This window comes from Daldinia childiae, assembly GCF_008694065.1.
Source record: "Daldinia childiae strain JS-1345 chromosome Unknown Scaffold1, whole genome shotgun sequence".
In the NCBI taxonomy this organism is placed as follows: Eukaryota; Fungi; Ascomycota; class Sordariomycetes; order Xylariales; family Hypoxylaceae; genus Daldinia; species Daldinia childiae.
In genome coordinates, this window is record NW_022984642.1 from 1,046,066 (window position 1) to 1,059,706 (window position 13,641).

Here is a 13,641-nt window from a genome sequence, read left to right on the forward strand (position 1 = left end):
AAACGTATCGATACTACCCTAATCCGTAGTTCGTTTCATTATCATTATCATATGCATATCCCATTCACACTCATAATATCATACCCGACTATCCAAACTACCTGTCTGACTCTTACCCAACCTTTCAAAAACGTATGGATGAAATCAATAACCAACATTATGCCCAACCCCTTACCTTCCGTAGTGTACCGTGTTAATCCAACCCTAAAATATCATACATACCTAACTACACAACCTCAACCCTTCTTAGCAAATACTTAAATATCAAGGAACCACCCCTACTCGCGGAGCTCGTTTAGTCGCTGCCGCAAAAATCGCTGCTCCAGTGGCAAATTCCTGCCGCTGGAGAGCAAGTTCGAGTTCGGTCAGTGCACACTGTGCACTGATTACCTTGAACGTCTGGAAGTCATCCTTGTTTCTGCCAAAGCTCTTCGGCTTGGCGATACCGACGTGGAGACAGGCAATGCTCAGTTCAAGCGGCGTGCTGTCGTGGTGCCGGCTATCAGTGTAGTAGCCTGTCGAATCTATATTACTGTCGCTATCATAATCGACATCATCGCTGTCTCGCGGGTCTACCTTTTTCTTGCGGATCATGCTTTCGACCCATCGTGCGAGTGCATCATAATCGTCTTTGAGGCGGACCGACCTGTCTCGCTGCCGGCGAGTCTGAGCACCTGTCTTATTAAAGATATACCCCGTAAAGACCTCAAGCTCCGAAAGGCCTTTGGTAAAACTATCAGAATATTCCATGGTTGCAGTCCAAACCGCATCATCGTATCTACGAATTAAGATTAGTTATTTTTTAAGATCATAAGCAGTATGTCATTCACTGCAATGGGTGCTTACGCATCACGGATACGGCGGGCTTCATCTAGGGCTGCCTCCCAGTCGACATACCCTAGCTCGTTGCATTTACCGTTGATATATTGAAGCAGCTGCTCCCATACTGAAGGGCCAACGCGGCTAACATATTGATGAATGTCGTTTTTCCAGATCCGCTTCTCGTCAATAGCTCTGTATAGCGCGCCAAGAATCTTGTCCGAGTTGTAATATACATGCCCGGGACCGCTATCGTCATCTTCGTCTTCGGGTACTAGGGCTTTCATTGTTTCAAACACGATTTCTGTCTTGTCGACGATGTTCGCGGGAGGGGCAGGTGCCATGCTGCATAAAACTAAGTTAATGACTTGAACATTATCGCGTAAAGTTATTGGTTCATCTCCTGGAGAGGAAGTAAAAGCACTCACAATTCTGGGCGGTATTTTGTTGTTGTCAGACCTCTAAGCTTGTTAATATCGATAGGAATACCTGATTTGCTGTAATCCACGCCTGTAGAATGCATCTCAGCAAGAAGTTTACATTCATCATCAACCGAGCCTGCAGGCTTCCTATCGGCAAGAATCAAGTGTTTCGTAGCGATTACACCTAACCTATGATAATAATATTAGCGAAGATATATTGCGGAAGGATTAGGTCATATTGCGTTCGAGATAGAGATATGGACTCATTTGAACTCACTGATCGGTAGCCATGAAATCGACAAAGAAATTCGTCATATCCTCCCATGTCACCTCCCGACCAAAGTCCAGGGGATTAACACGGGGGTAGTCCGCTGGGGCAAACTCCAGCAGCGATGGGTCGACAGCAAACTCGTCCCAAATGATGTTGTAGATATCGCCATCAAGATCTCCACCGCTTAGCTGACTAGGAAGATCTCTATTTCCTTTCTTGCTGAATACAACACAGTTCGAGAGCGACCGGAGGGGATGATAATCCGGAGGTACGACCACTGTCCGTAGTTGAATATCGCCCGGATGAAGAGCAGGGGACCTTGTTATCAATACCAATCGGTTATGAAGGTCTATATTAATCCCACCCTTTTTGTAAAGCTTTTCTTGCTCAAACGTGACGTAGATTTCGTCCTCCTCCAAAAACCCAAACTCATCCATAACGCCGAAGAGTGTGACACCTTTCTCGACTGGAATACGGGCTTTATGCTTGAGAAGACGGACCTCTCTTAAGACAACTGTCTCAACAACAGAACAGAGGAAGTTGTCCTTTTTGTAGTCTATCCCCAGCTTATGGAGACGGCGGATGAATTTTGAGAAGTTGATTTGCTCTGCAACCTTTTGTCTCTTGAGGAATGTGACGGTATTATGGATCTGGGAAGTGATCATGCGTAGTCTCTCAAGTTCGAGGTTTTGAACTTGGAGGAACCATTCGCTTGTGACACCCATATCCTCAAGGATCTTGATCATTTGACGATTAAGAACAAGGGGGATAGGCCTGTTCCCCATATCACATATCTCCAGGTATTTGCTATCTTCGCTTTCGAATTTAATCATACTCGGTCTAATGCGCATAGTTGTTCCCTGGAGGGTGTCATCCAAGGAAAGCATTCCTTTAGCACCTGCCCATCGAATCTGGAAGCACGTGGCCGTGTTTCTATTTTGTGGTAGGGAGACATGAATAGCCTCCATCAATGATCTAGACAATGTCCCAACCCCATCACTGAACACTCTCTCTCCATCTTTAGACGTCACATCACCAATATGCTCGATACGAGCTCCAACACTTTGAAGATCGATAGAGAATGGAGTCTCGGAAAAAGCCTGGCCGATTCGAGCAGCACATTTGGACGGCGAGTGGATATTATTGAATCTCCCGAGAAGCGAAATCACACGGGCATAGTCCTGCGAGTGACCATCATGATCGGTGAAGGGAGCCATTAACCATACACTGTGTGCTCGAAGAGAGGAATGAGAAAACCCTAAGAATCTGTAATCGCGACCAGCGATATGAACCCCTTGTAAGAGGACCTTCTTGAACCGTGCCCAGACCGAGTCAAGCGACACCTTGGAACTAAAAAATAGATCCTGGCCATCTTCATCGCAAAATTGAACACGGGCGAAGTAGCTAATATGGTCAGGAAACTTCCGTAGTATTCGGTTTTTCGCTTCTGGTTCAGGTCCAAGAAGGGTGATTCGAGTGGGGGTAACCTGCACTTTGTATACCATCACAAGACTCTGACTTGCCCTCTCCGATATCAGCTCCTTTACGGTGCCACGACGGATCTCCTTTTCATTGGCTTCCAGATATGACCAAATCTCGTCTGGATCAAATGTGTTTGCTTCCACATTTGGGCTAGGGAATGGTATTTGGGAAAAGAGCTTCTTGACCGCACCTGCGGAGATGGGACATGGGGAAGGAGTTGGTGCATTATTAACACCATTAGTTCCGTTGTTACTTATGTTCATTCGGTAATTCCCATTAACTTGAGCGCCTAAATAGCCATTGGTGGAAGGGACATGGGTTTTCTGGCGAAGGCGCTTGAGTAGTACCTCGACCGTCTGTGGCAAAAGATAGCCGTTTTGAGCAAGAGCTTCAAACTGGAAAAGAATATCGAAGGGAATGGTGGAATTAGCCTGGTATTCATCGAGTAGAGCTCTTATTGCCTCATTCCCCTCGGCCATAGAGGTTCGGCCGTACAAGACATCCGGGAATTCATAGTACGAAATCTTAAGCTTTTCCTTTTGCTTGAGTCGCTGAAGCCTAGAGTTAAATTCGACAGGCGATACCTGAATACTATACACGAGGCTCTGCCCTAGGATTGCCGCATGATTGGCGCTAATGTGTGGTAGGTGGCTTAACCGAAGCCTAGAAGCCTTGATTGGGCCTGGGGTAGGTCCAGAAATTGCCAATTTATTCATGTGCGATGAGATATCTTGAGGCGAAGCATGCGCTTCAAATAGTCGAGGTGCTTCCCATAGTGTTAAGGTCAACGTAGGTATTTGACGAACGCTAGCGACGACTATCTCATCGACGGTACGATATGGGATTTCAACTCGGATAGACTCGTATGAGATTATAAGCGAATCCCTAGCAAATTTGGCTGATCCTTTGACGTTCCATGTGATGTCGGGGCTGTAAGCGAGCCTGCTATTCAGATATTCGTAATGGCCGCATGAAAACCCGCGAAGATCGAAGATGATTTTTTTATCATTCGGAGATAACTTCTCCTCTTCCTCCTGTTGTTTGAGGTCGTTGGATGTCTTGATCATGGCCTTTAGTAGAAATTTGTCTGGGACTTTGTTACTGATTTGACACCTAACCCAGTCGCCGAGGATCTTCAAGTTTCCTTGAAAACGCCGTGGACCAACTCTACGAGCGCCGCCGTGAACTTGTAGGAATCTATTTCCATGTTCTTTATCGAGAAATGTAACAGTGCCGATATGTTTCCCGCGGACCTTTGTACAGGTCCAATCCGTAATACGAAGTTTACTAAGGATAGGGGACAGTTGAGTCTTGAGACCCTGGTCGTTGAGGCCATGAGGGAGGTCTTGCATGAAGACCTCCATGGCTAAGTTTATTAATGATGTAAAGTATACTCGAAAAATGTGTGGATGGAGAAAACTAGGTAAACTTCAAGAAAGGTAGATAGACAGGTAGATAGCTAGATAGCTAGATAGCTAGCTGTAGATATGTTAATAAAGCATACCTAAGGTAGGTAGCCTTGTCAGGAAATAAGATGGGGGAAGTGTAATAACTACCTACCTAGAAAAACGAACAGAGTCCAAAAGGTGGTAAAAGGTGGTATGGCAGGATTGATCGGCTGGTAGCGGGCAGCTGCAGAATCCAATAGCAGCTCTCTGCGATGTAGGAACGAGGGGGTAGCTTCCATGAATTTAGGTAAGGTGTAGGTACCTTGGGTAACACAAAGTGCGGGCAGCTTGAAATAATCTGAGGCACATATTATAATGGTACGATAACTTAATGCATATGTGAGGCCGATCGGAGCTTCTTTTAAGTTAAATTCTGAGGCCTAAAAATGTTGATTGAGGCCAAAGAAATGCTTACATAACCTAACATATGCTTACATAACTTAACATATGCGTTTGTTTAGTTAATAGGTACCTAGTTAGACACAGCAGTAAAAGGAGTATAGTGAAAGCATTAGATATACCTAAATTTAGTTTGACTTAATTTAATCCTTTATCTATTCGTTAATTTATCTAAAAAAGAACTACATTTCCCATCCCCTCCACGATCTTATTGGAGAAAGTATTCTTGAATATTCTATCGTGTTGCTCTGCTATACCATGATATCTTTGAGGTCCGGGCTAACTTCCTCGTGATGATAACCGGGACACTACTGGATAATATATGGATGAGCAGCCATCCTTATTTCAGCTCACTGCAAAGAGTCCTCAAGACTCAAGTGCCAGCAAGACATAGACACACACACCACTATTATTCACATATCGAGACTATGAAAAGACTCAAGATATACTATCTCACGAATAGCAAGGAGACTTTAGCTAATCAAATTTAAACGAACAATGTATAGTGTCACCTGACACTTGAGGATATAAATATATTCTGTAGCCTAGCTTGCGAACTATACTAGGACGTGTATACTAACAGTAATGTAGAAATGGGATAGCAGGAACTAAATGAGCAAAGTCGGGAAGCATAGCTTCAGCAGTCTTCAATACATCTGTTCTGTTCGTACAATTTAGACTTCCCTCGTACCCAAGCCTTTTCCCTCACAACTTGTTATAAGAATCTAATGTTCTAGATTCCTCAGAATATTAACTAAAGAAGATAAACTGTTTCTACGCTATTAGATAGGTTATTAATTGATTGTGTTTAATTGCGTTCAACCTTACGTACTCTACTGAATACAGGGGATTACAATTGATTGCCTTACCCCAGTTAAAATCTTCCAGGGTTAAGGTTAAGGTTCTATAGATGTATTACAGGTATTTCCAAGTTCATTTTTGATTTGCTATTAATAATATCTTAATGTTAAATGGTATTAGGAAGCCGCTTGCGTTGAAAGAAAAAAGGTATCGTAGATATAACATCTATAGTTGCTTTAATAAGAGTTGATGTATACCATTTGACATAAACGTAGAACGTGAACCAATCATTGTTCCCGAATAGGAAATCTTTAAAATCAACCCCGCCAATCATCAATCATCATCAATCATCTACCCTTTCAACTCCTTCAACTACAAACTCTACATTTTCTAGATTCTAATCCGAAAGTCTCTGTTTAGGGTTAAGGGATCATGGATTCGCCAAAGAACAAACCCAAACGCAAAAGACCACCACCCCAAAATCCAATTGAGGCGGCAATTAAAACTTGGTCTCATGCCAGCGCTTTGGCTCAGCATCAGCAATGGGATTTTGATGAACTCGTTGCTCATACCCCGAAAAGATGGACGGTGTACGAGCCAATGGTGCTACTTCCAGCAGGCTCTTTTCATACAGCCACGTGGAAACAGTTGCTCCCGGTCCTATCCGATGAGCAAGTCGATCTCTTGTGGGTCCAGATCCTGGCAGAGATCTCTAAGAGGACCGGAGGAACGCGCCTCACGCATCTAGCCGTAAACGAAGGGATTCCTGCAGCCCTCCGCCACAGCCCAGGGGAAAATGCAGCGGGGGATAATTCTGCGCCGGAGAACATATTGCGTAGCCCAACAGGCCTTCATATCCTGCATGGGGATTTTGACCCCGCTTCTGCTGAGGACACAACGCCGGATTTCGAGCACGCATTCTGGGTTTCAACGAGGCAGAATGGTGTATTCCAGACGTGGGCGCCTCGGTGGACTATGTTCAGTCGAGGGAATATCAAGGAAAAAGCGCGGCTACTCGAGTTTCATGACAATAGGCACATGGAAGATAGAAAGTCGCTAGAGAATACCTGGGCAGTCGACCTATACGCGGGTATCGGGTACTTTACCTTCTCGTATGCGAAGCTAGGCATGCGGGTTCTATGCTGGGAACTGAATCCGTGGAGCGTGGAGGGCTTGCGCCGCGGTGCCAAGGGAAATGGCTGGTCGGTACGAGTTGTGAAAAACGAACATGACCTCACATTACCGATGGAGGAGCTTGTAAGCGGAGGCGAGCAGATCATAGTCTTTCTTGAAGATAATAGGCACGCTGCGCAGAGAATCAAAGAGCTAAGCGAACTGGATATATCCCATGTTAACTGCGGCCTATTGCCTACCAGTGATGCCTCATGGGGAGACGCCTGGGATATTGCAGGGCGCAATAAAGGACATGAAACGTGGATTCATCTGCATGAGAATGTAGGGGTGGCAGATATTGAGAAACGAAAAGGAGATATCGAACAGTATTTCTTGAGTTTAGCACCCGACGACAACGGTAATACTGACAGAACCGCACGCGTAGAACATACGGAGCTTGTCAAGACATTCGCGCCGGGAGTTTGGCACTGCGTATTCGATCTATACATTACAAGGTCTAGTAGTATAATATGAGCATATTATATAAACTCATTCCAACACGCGCCAAATCGTAAATCGTGTATGTTTCCTAACGCTGCCCGCTAAAATGCAATTACTAGTACGCCTCCTCCTTCTCGCTAATTAGGTATTTAGTTTAGAATCCAATGGGTATCAAGTATCAATCAAGTTCTTTAGTTGCTTCTTCTAAACTTGCTCGGAATATTATCTTCTACGATAGCCATCTTGTTTAGCTTCTCGAGCCTTTCCTCTTCGTCCTCTAGCATCTCGTGTTTCTTGAAGTGCTCAATGTCCTCGGGGTGCGTTAGGTCCTCGAGTTTAGTGTTCTCGTCGTGATACTTCTCCCAGTGGTGTATCTCGTACTCGTACTCATCGTCGCCGTGGTGTCCGGGTCCTGTTCCCACGTCTGGAAGAGTCTTCCCGGAGTTGATGAAAGCGACAAACTCGTCGCGCGTCACGAGCCCATCTCCATTGGCGTCCAGTAGATGTAGTAGCTCGCGCTGAATTTCATCACGGCGTGATTGTGGCACGGCCTTATTCGATTCATCCATCAATCCGTAAGTGCGCAAGATTTCATCAGCTTCCCACTGGCCGTCGGCATCGTAGTCGTGTAGGACGAAGAAGGATGAGGCGTCGAAGTCGCTGATATGGTGCTCCTCTATAGTCATTATTAGATTTGAGGGGATAGCCACATGATTAAGGAGCACACCATACCGGCCATGTGTTTGGTTATCCAATTGGCATTCTCGTCGATCATTGGCTTTTGCGATCCGCTGTGATCGCCGTGTCCGAGGACTTGGCTAGCGAGGCCACCTACAGCCAATATCGTAGCGCGCATTCTGATATGATCTATTAAGATTTATCAAATATTACACTGATTACTGAAGGGACTAAAAGGCTGCGATTTGAGAACAAGGAAGTACGAAGAGTCAAAAGAGAGGAAGAGAAGCAAAAAGGACAACAGGACATGCACGACGGGAGTTACGCAAAGAGTAGAGCCGGGCAACCGGGGAAGTTCCATCCGTGGATCTGGCTCCAAGATAAGTTACCTAAGATGGATAGATAAGGGAAGTGAGATCATCGATCCCCAGTTATGATCCTGCAGTTTATCTGCATTTTTCTGCAGGGGCCGAACCCGCTAAGATTAGCCTATCCGGGTCGCGTTCAGAGCAAGTACGGGGTTAGCAGGGGTTCGTTTTAGTGATCGTCCAGTCATTTAAGCTTCCTTCGTCATTTTTGGATTCTTCAACTTTAAAAGCTCCTGAATTCACCCTACTTTTGATCCGACTGTATCTGAGCCAAGACATATAAGCTGTAACATCTTGTTCTTCTATTCCTCCTATTCATAGTATACTAAACCTGATTCCGATATGAGCCGCACTTTAGAACCAACCCTCCTTTCTCTACTACCTACCTACTCCAAAGACTTACCTCAACCTCTCCTGGAGCTCGCGTCTTCCTTGCTTACGCAGTCCCGTCACAGTGCTGGTACGCTTAAGGCCGAAGAAGAAGTAGCTCGGACCTATGCATGTGCTCATATTGCTTGCGAACGCCTGAAGATAACTCTCGACCTTCCACCGATCCAACCCAGACCTCCCGTGCCACCTCGAATATACAAGAGACTATATGCCCATCTTGACAATGTTTTACCTGCAAATGCTGGGGGAAGGTTAGGACGGGTGCGGACCCCGAGCTCAAAGCTACGCGAGTCGGGAACATTAGGCAGCACTCAACGAATTCCTTCTCGAGGTACACCTACTAAGGAGGAATCGTTAGCAAAGTTTCGGTCTCCCGCTGCAGTCAAGGTTGATAGCACTCCATCGAAGTCTACAAGTAAGCCGCCACCGCTACCTGCCAAGAGAAAAGCAGGAGGCAGTATGAGTGCACTGCCGGCTTGGGTTCGACCCACTATTCAGTTTATGTGTAAAGAGCTGGACGAAGAACGTATCGGACGAGTCGTCCTCGCCGGTATCCAGACGATCGCCACACCACATGGGAAGCGAACTAAGGATGAATGGGTTAATGAACACTTAACACCGTTACTCGCGGCCGTGTACTTTCTTGTTTCGTCACAAATATATGTACTAGAGCAGGGAAAAGACTTAGACGATCCACAATACGCGCGGATGAGAAAATCGATCCTTAATGTTATGGGACGAGCACAGGAGAACATTCATGTGACAGGAATGGATGAGGACGAGCTCTGGATCGGCTGGATAGATATCAAGTCAAGAGATGTAGACGGTGCCGTTGCCAAGGTGGTTGAGAGTAGCTGGCAGGAAGAAGAGTGGTTCGCTGGTATTAAACACATGGTTAAAACAAAAACTACCAGTGTTGATGACGAAGACGCGGAAATGGAGGATGGCGACGAAGAACAATTTAGCGAAAGGCTTCATATCCAGAGGGGCGATACTATGCTTCAGAGCAAGTGGGATATGACCGATAAGAAGCGAGAGGAATACCGCGCGTGGAGAGAGGAAATGATGTGCCGAATCGAAGAGTTCGAAAACTCTCAAACATCCAAGACGGATATTCATGCTTTCGCATAATGGCAACGCAACCAAGGAATGCCAGAAGTACTGGGTAGAGTTAAGAGCCAAGTAAGTCCCTAAGGTAATAGGAATTTTCAAACTTACGTCCCCTTCTAGACTATTTTCCCGGATAATTAGGACAGCCGTCTTTTGTCTATTGCTATGCCCCTATCGGTAGCCTTAGGGATTCTAATCGACATCTTATTTTCTATAGATTGTATTTCTGAGCCAACACCTGGATTTTTTCCCCGAATCCTTTTATTATTAATACCACCTACCTCCCTCGCCTACCTTAACACAGTGGCTATGTTTAGGTCCCTAGACTTTCCACTTTTCGCTCAACTGCCGAGGGAGCTACGACTACTTGTGTGGGAACAATACGCTCTTCCAAGAGTGTCCTTATAATTACACCTGCTTCTCGTCGTACGTGTCACTACATGTCGGGCCACTTCAATATAACTCCACAGTTCGACGCCTCATGCAGGTGAATAGGGGAGCAAGATCCGCAATCTTGGGTAATCGACAGCTTTATATTTTAGCGGATAGTCGACCTCCTATCACGAGTGACCGCAAGTATGAATGTAACTAGACCCAGCATAGATATGTATTTGCAGACTTTAAGGACATACTTCGCTTTGAATTTATACGATCAATAGAGCCTTATAACCCGAGGCTTTCCGATTTGCCGATTTTCAAAGAGCGTACTAAGAATATAACCTTTGATCTCTCCGATGCCATTTACACGCTGAAATCATTATCAGTACCGCAGGGCATATTGCGCTATTTGGAGTCTGTTTCTAAAGCTCTTACTAGATTGATTTACTCATTGGACCAGACCCAAAGTCCTTCTGCCGCTTCCAGCTCATCATTCACCCTAGGGATCTCCTGGAACTATATCGTTAGGACTGTTATGGAGATTTAGGCACTACAAGTACTAATGTGTAATTTACTCATCTCATATTAGAAAAACCTAGCGCAGTTTGAGAAGGTTGAAAACTGGCGTCGTAATATTTTGTTATCCGAGACGAGCAGATTTACTGGGGAGGTATCGTCAATGATTTCTAAATTGTGTGAGCCAGACGTCCGTTTTGATGTCACCATAAAGATATTCGGTTCATTATCCACAAGTTAGGAATCAACGACTTCCTGAGCTCGTTTAAGTCTAACGATAAATCTAAAGTCTTCCACCAGACGTAGGAATACTTGTATTAGGAATGAAATCTCTTGGACCGTGGATTATACTTGAACTTGGACCTATATTTCATGGCTTTTACTTATAAGCCCATTGATACGATGACATTGGATTATGGAATTGGCTTATATTCACACACTTAGGAATCTTAAACAACATGACTTTGGTTAACGATTTTCATTACTATCAACTAAGTGTACATGTATTCGTATGCATTGACAGTTTTGCTATACATTACACCCCTTTTCTTGTCTCGTTTCCACGACCGATCGTATCCTGGACAGTCCCGCCAACGGACCCCTTATCGGTGAACTGGCGCCCAACTAGACCTTCTTTCGAGAATGGACCACCGATCTTATTTGCTGTACCACCGATCGCACCCTCGGACTAGACGCTCAAGACATGTTAGCTAATATATACATACTTCATAGGCACATACCGACTAGATAAAAGACTTGTGATATGAAAATGGAGATAGACAGGGCAATATCCACGTACCGAGAACTGATGTCCAATGGAACCTTCAGTATCGAATGCCGAGGTCCCAGTCGCCGGGTCTGAGCCTGGCTCTGGACCAAAATAATTCCCGGTAGCAGGGAACTTGTCAAACTTGGAGTTTTTATCCGTCTTCCCCGTCATGCCTCCGCTATTCTTCTGTCCAACACTTCCAGGGTCCCCACCTCCCACAGCCTTCTTCAATGCTCCCGGAATATCGGGCGTGTTGTCTGCAGCGGACTTCATAGCACTGAAGATACCACCTCGATCCTTGTTACTGTGGTCCTTATACCCCGGCATCACGGCCTCGAGCACGTTACCGCCATCGGTCCGGACGCCGTCGCGGTGGGTCTGCGGGGTCTCCTGCGATTCGTCGTAGTCCCGGTGCCCCGGAATCATGGTCTCCTCGATGCCGCCGTGCCGCCCGTCGTGTGTGAAATCGTCATTGAAACCTGAGCCTTGGTGCTGCTGCTTCTTGGTGTCGCCTGGTTTAAGGGCGTCCTTGAGGGTGCCGAAAAGGGATTTGCCTTGGTTTTGATCGTGGACCTATCATCTCGGACCTTTATGTTAGTTGTGACTGCTCTGTTGGTGGGATCGGAACCGGTGGGTAGATGGGAAGGCGTACGTATCCGGCTGCTGTACCCTTAGGGTCCGGGTCGTCCGACAGATCGATATTCTGCTGGGCCGCTGTGGCTCCGTAGTTTAGTCCCCGAATCGGGTTTCCACCTGTACCGCCGGTCGACATAATTATGAGTTGATATATTTAGTAAGTCAGATGTTCTTATTTTCAGATATTTCTCCTTAAATCGTGAATGGAAAAATCCGATAATTGGAATCAAAATGCCCATTTCCGACCGAGCACTATTATTTATATGGCCACCCTTGTGAACTTTCAATATAGTCATCTCCATCGTTTTCACGTCATAGTGATACACTCAATGCCTAGAGGAGATCTCATCGTCTTAACTTAAACCGTATTAATGTGACGGGATGATGTAAAAGGACAGGAACGATTCATGGGTTTCCATGGTTGCTTGTAGAGGGGAATGCGTGTGAGGTGAATGGTCAGCATTTGATCGAGATGTTATGGGCATCCAATGAGAATAGTTGTGTTGTCAAGTCGGGTATCTCTAGTCTTGTAGACAGACTGAATACCAAATCTATAATTAATAACTTCGCGCTTTTTCGAATGTGCAAGTTAGATATCCAGCCTGCCTATTCGCTTGTAGGAACCTAAAGTATAAGAGATCTATCACAAAGCCTCCCACCCTGACATGCAGGACTTCCACCCTATTCCACCCTACGGGCTTATTCTTGCAGCATGTATCTTCAAAGTTCCTACCCGCAGCCTCACCTAGTCTTCCTACAGCGGCGCTACGATTCAGACACAAGAATCCATGGATGCCCATCTCTTGGCCTTAGAGATTCATTCATCCTTTAACCAATTATAGTCTAGCATTCTTCGACATTCTTTCCCTTGAGCATCGCGCAGTCATGGACGAGCACGGACAGATACCTAACTTATACTTCGGCGACGACGCCTTCCTCAACCTTCCTCACGACAACCTTACCATTGGCTGGGTTATGGACGACCAGCAGGGTACTATGCAGGATATACCGCCAATTACCCAATCTTCACTCGCACAAGAGAGTGTAGGAGGGTAAGGCCTTTTTTTTTTTTCCCTGCTGACTTTGCAGGGGAGACTTTCCCTTTGTGTCGCATGCAACAATCAACGCCTCACTTGTACCTACCTGCATCGAGTGTCACGGCATATTCCCAAACCCCACACAGCTCAATAAGCACGCCAAGGATTATTCTCACAAATCGTACGGCTGCACTTGTGGAGTCAAATTTAGCCGACTAGATGCCCTCACACGACATGTTGATGCTCAGTCTAACAATGTCCCTCAGTATCCCTGCGAATACTGCAAGCGCCATCAGGGTGCTAACGGCTTTCACCGTCATGACCACCTAGTCCAACATTTGAAAGGCTTCCATAAAATCGATGTTGAAGACAAGTTACCAAAGAAGAGGGGAGGAGAAGCCGCTGTCGCCAATGAAGACAATGGGAGCCTTGTTTCGTTGCCTCAGATCCCTCCTTTCCCCTGCACTGTCGACGGATGCATTAAGGGAGGTACAAACGGCTAT

General features: G+C 45.8%; 5 protein-coding genes across 5 annotated transcripts; 2 read left to right on the plus strand and 3 right to left on the minus strand.

The window, feature by feature from the left end:
- Positions 1–264: 264 nt before the first annotated feature.
- On the minus strand, positions 265–4,061 carry GL218_00257 (putative RNA-dependent RNA polymerase 2; the record flags this gene model as incomplete). Its single annotated transcript, XM_033576669.1, has 4 exons — positions 265–778; positions 847–1,164; positions 1,248–1,430; positions 1,519–4,061. The coding sequence occupies 4 exons, from the start codon at positions 4,059–4,061 to the stop codon at positions 265–267; spliced, it is 3,558 nt and encodes a 1,185-aa protein (XP_033441597.1).
- Positions 4,062–6,074: 2,013 nt separating this feature from the next.
- Positions 6,075–7,289, plus strand: GL218_00258 (tRNA wybutosine-synthesizing protein 2; the record flags this gene model as incomplete). The annotated part of the gene is made up of 1 exon (XM_033576670.1): positions 6,075–7,289. One exon carries the CDS (start codon positions 6,075–6,077, stop codon positions 7,287–7,289), a length of 1,215 nt encoding a protein of 404 aa, XP_033441422.1.
- Positions 7,290–7,447: 158 nt separating this feature from the next.
- Positions 7,448–8,112, minus strand: GL218_00259 (uncharacterized protein; the record flags this gene model as incomplete). The annotated part of the gene is made up of 2 exons (XM_033576671.1): positions 7,448–7,932; positions 7,989–8,112. 2 exons carry the CDS (start codon positions 8,110–8,112, stop codon positions 7,448–7,450), a joined length of 609 nt encoding a protein of 202 aa, XP_033441421.1.
- Positions 8,113–8,644: 532 nt separating this feature from the next.
- On the plus strand, positions 8,645–9,823 carry GL218_00260 (putative origin recognition complex subunit 6 protein; the record flags this gene model as incomplete). Its single annotated transcript, XM_033576672.1, has 1 exon — positions 8,645–9,823. The coding sequence occupies one exon, from the start codon at positions 8,645–8,647 to the stop codon at positions 9,821–9,823; it is 1,179 nt and encodes a 392-aa protein (XP_033442116.1).
- A 1,408-nt stretch (positions 9,824–11,231) lies between these two features.
- GL218_00261 (uncharacterized protein) lies at positions 11,232–12,237 on the minus strand (the record flags this gene model as incomplete). The annotated part of the gene is made up of 3 exons (XM_033576673.1): positions 11,232–11,384; positions 11,496–12,038; positions 12,118–12,237. 3 exons carry the CDS (start codon positions 12,235–12,237, stop codon positions 11,232–11,234), a joined length of 816 nt encoding a protein of 271 aa, XP_033442117.1.
- Positions 12,238–13,641: the final 1,404 nt, after the last annotated feature.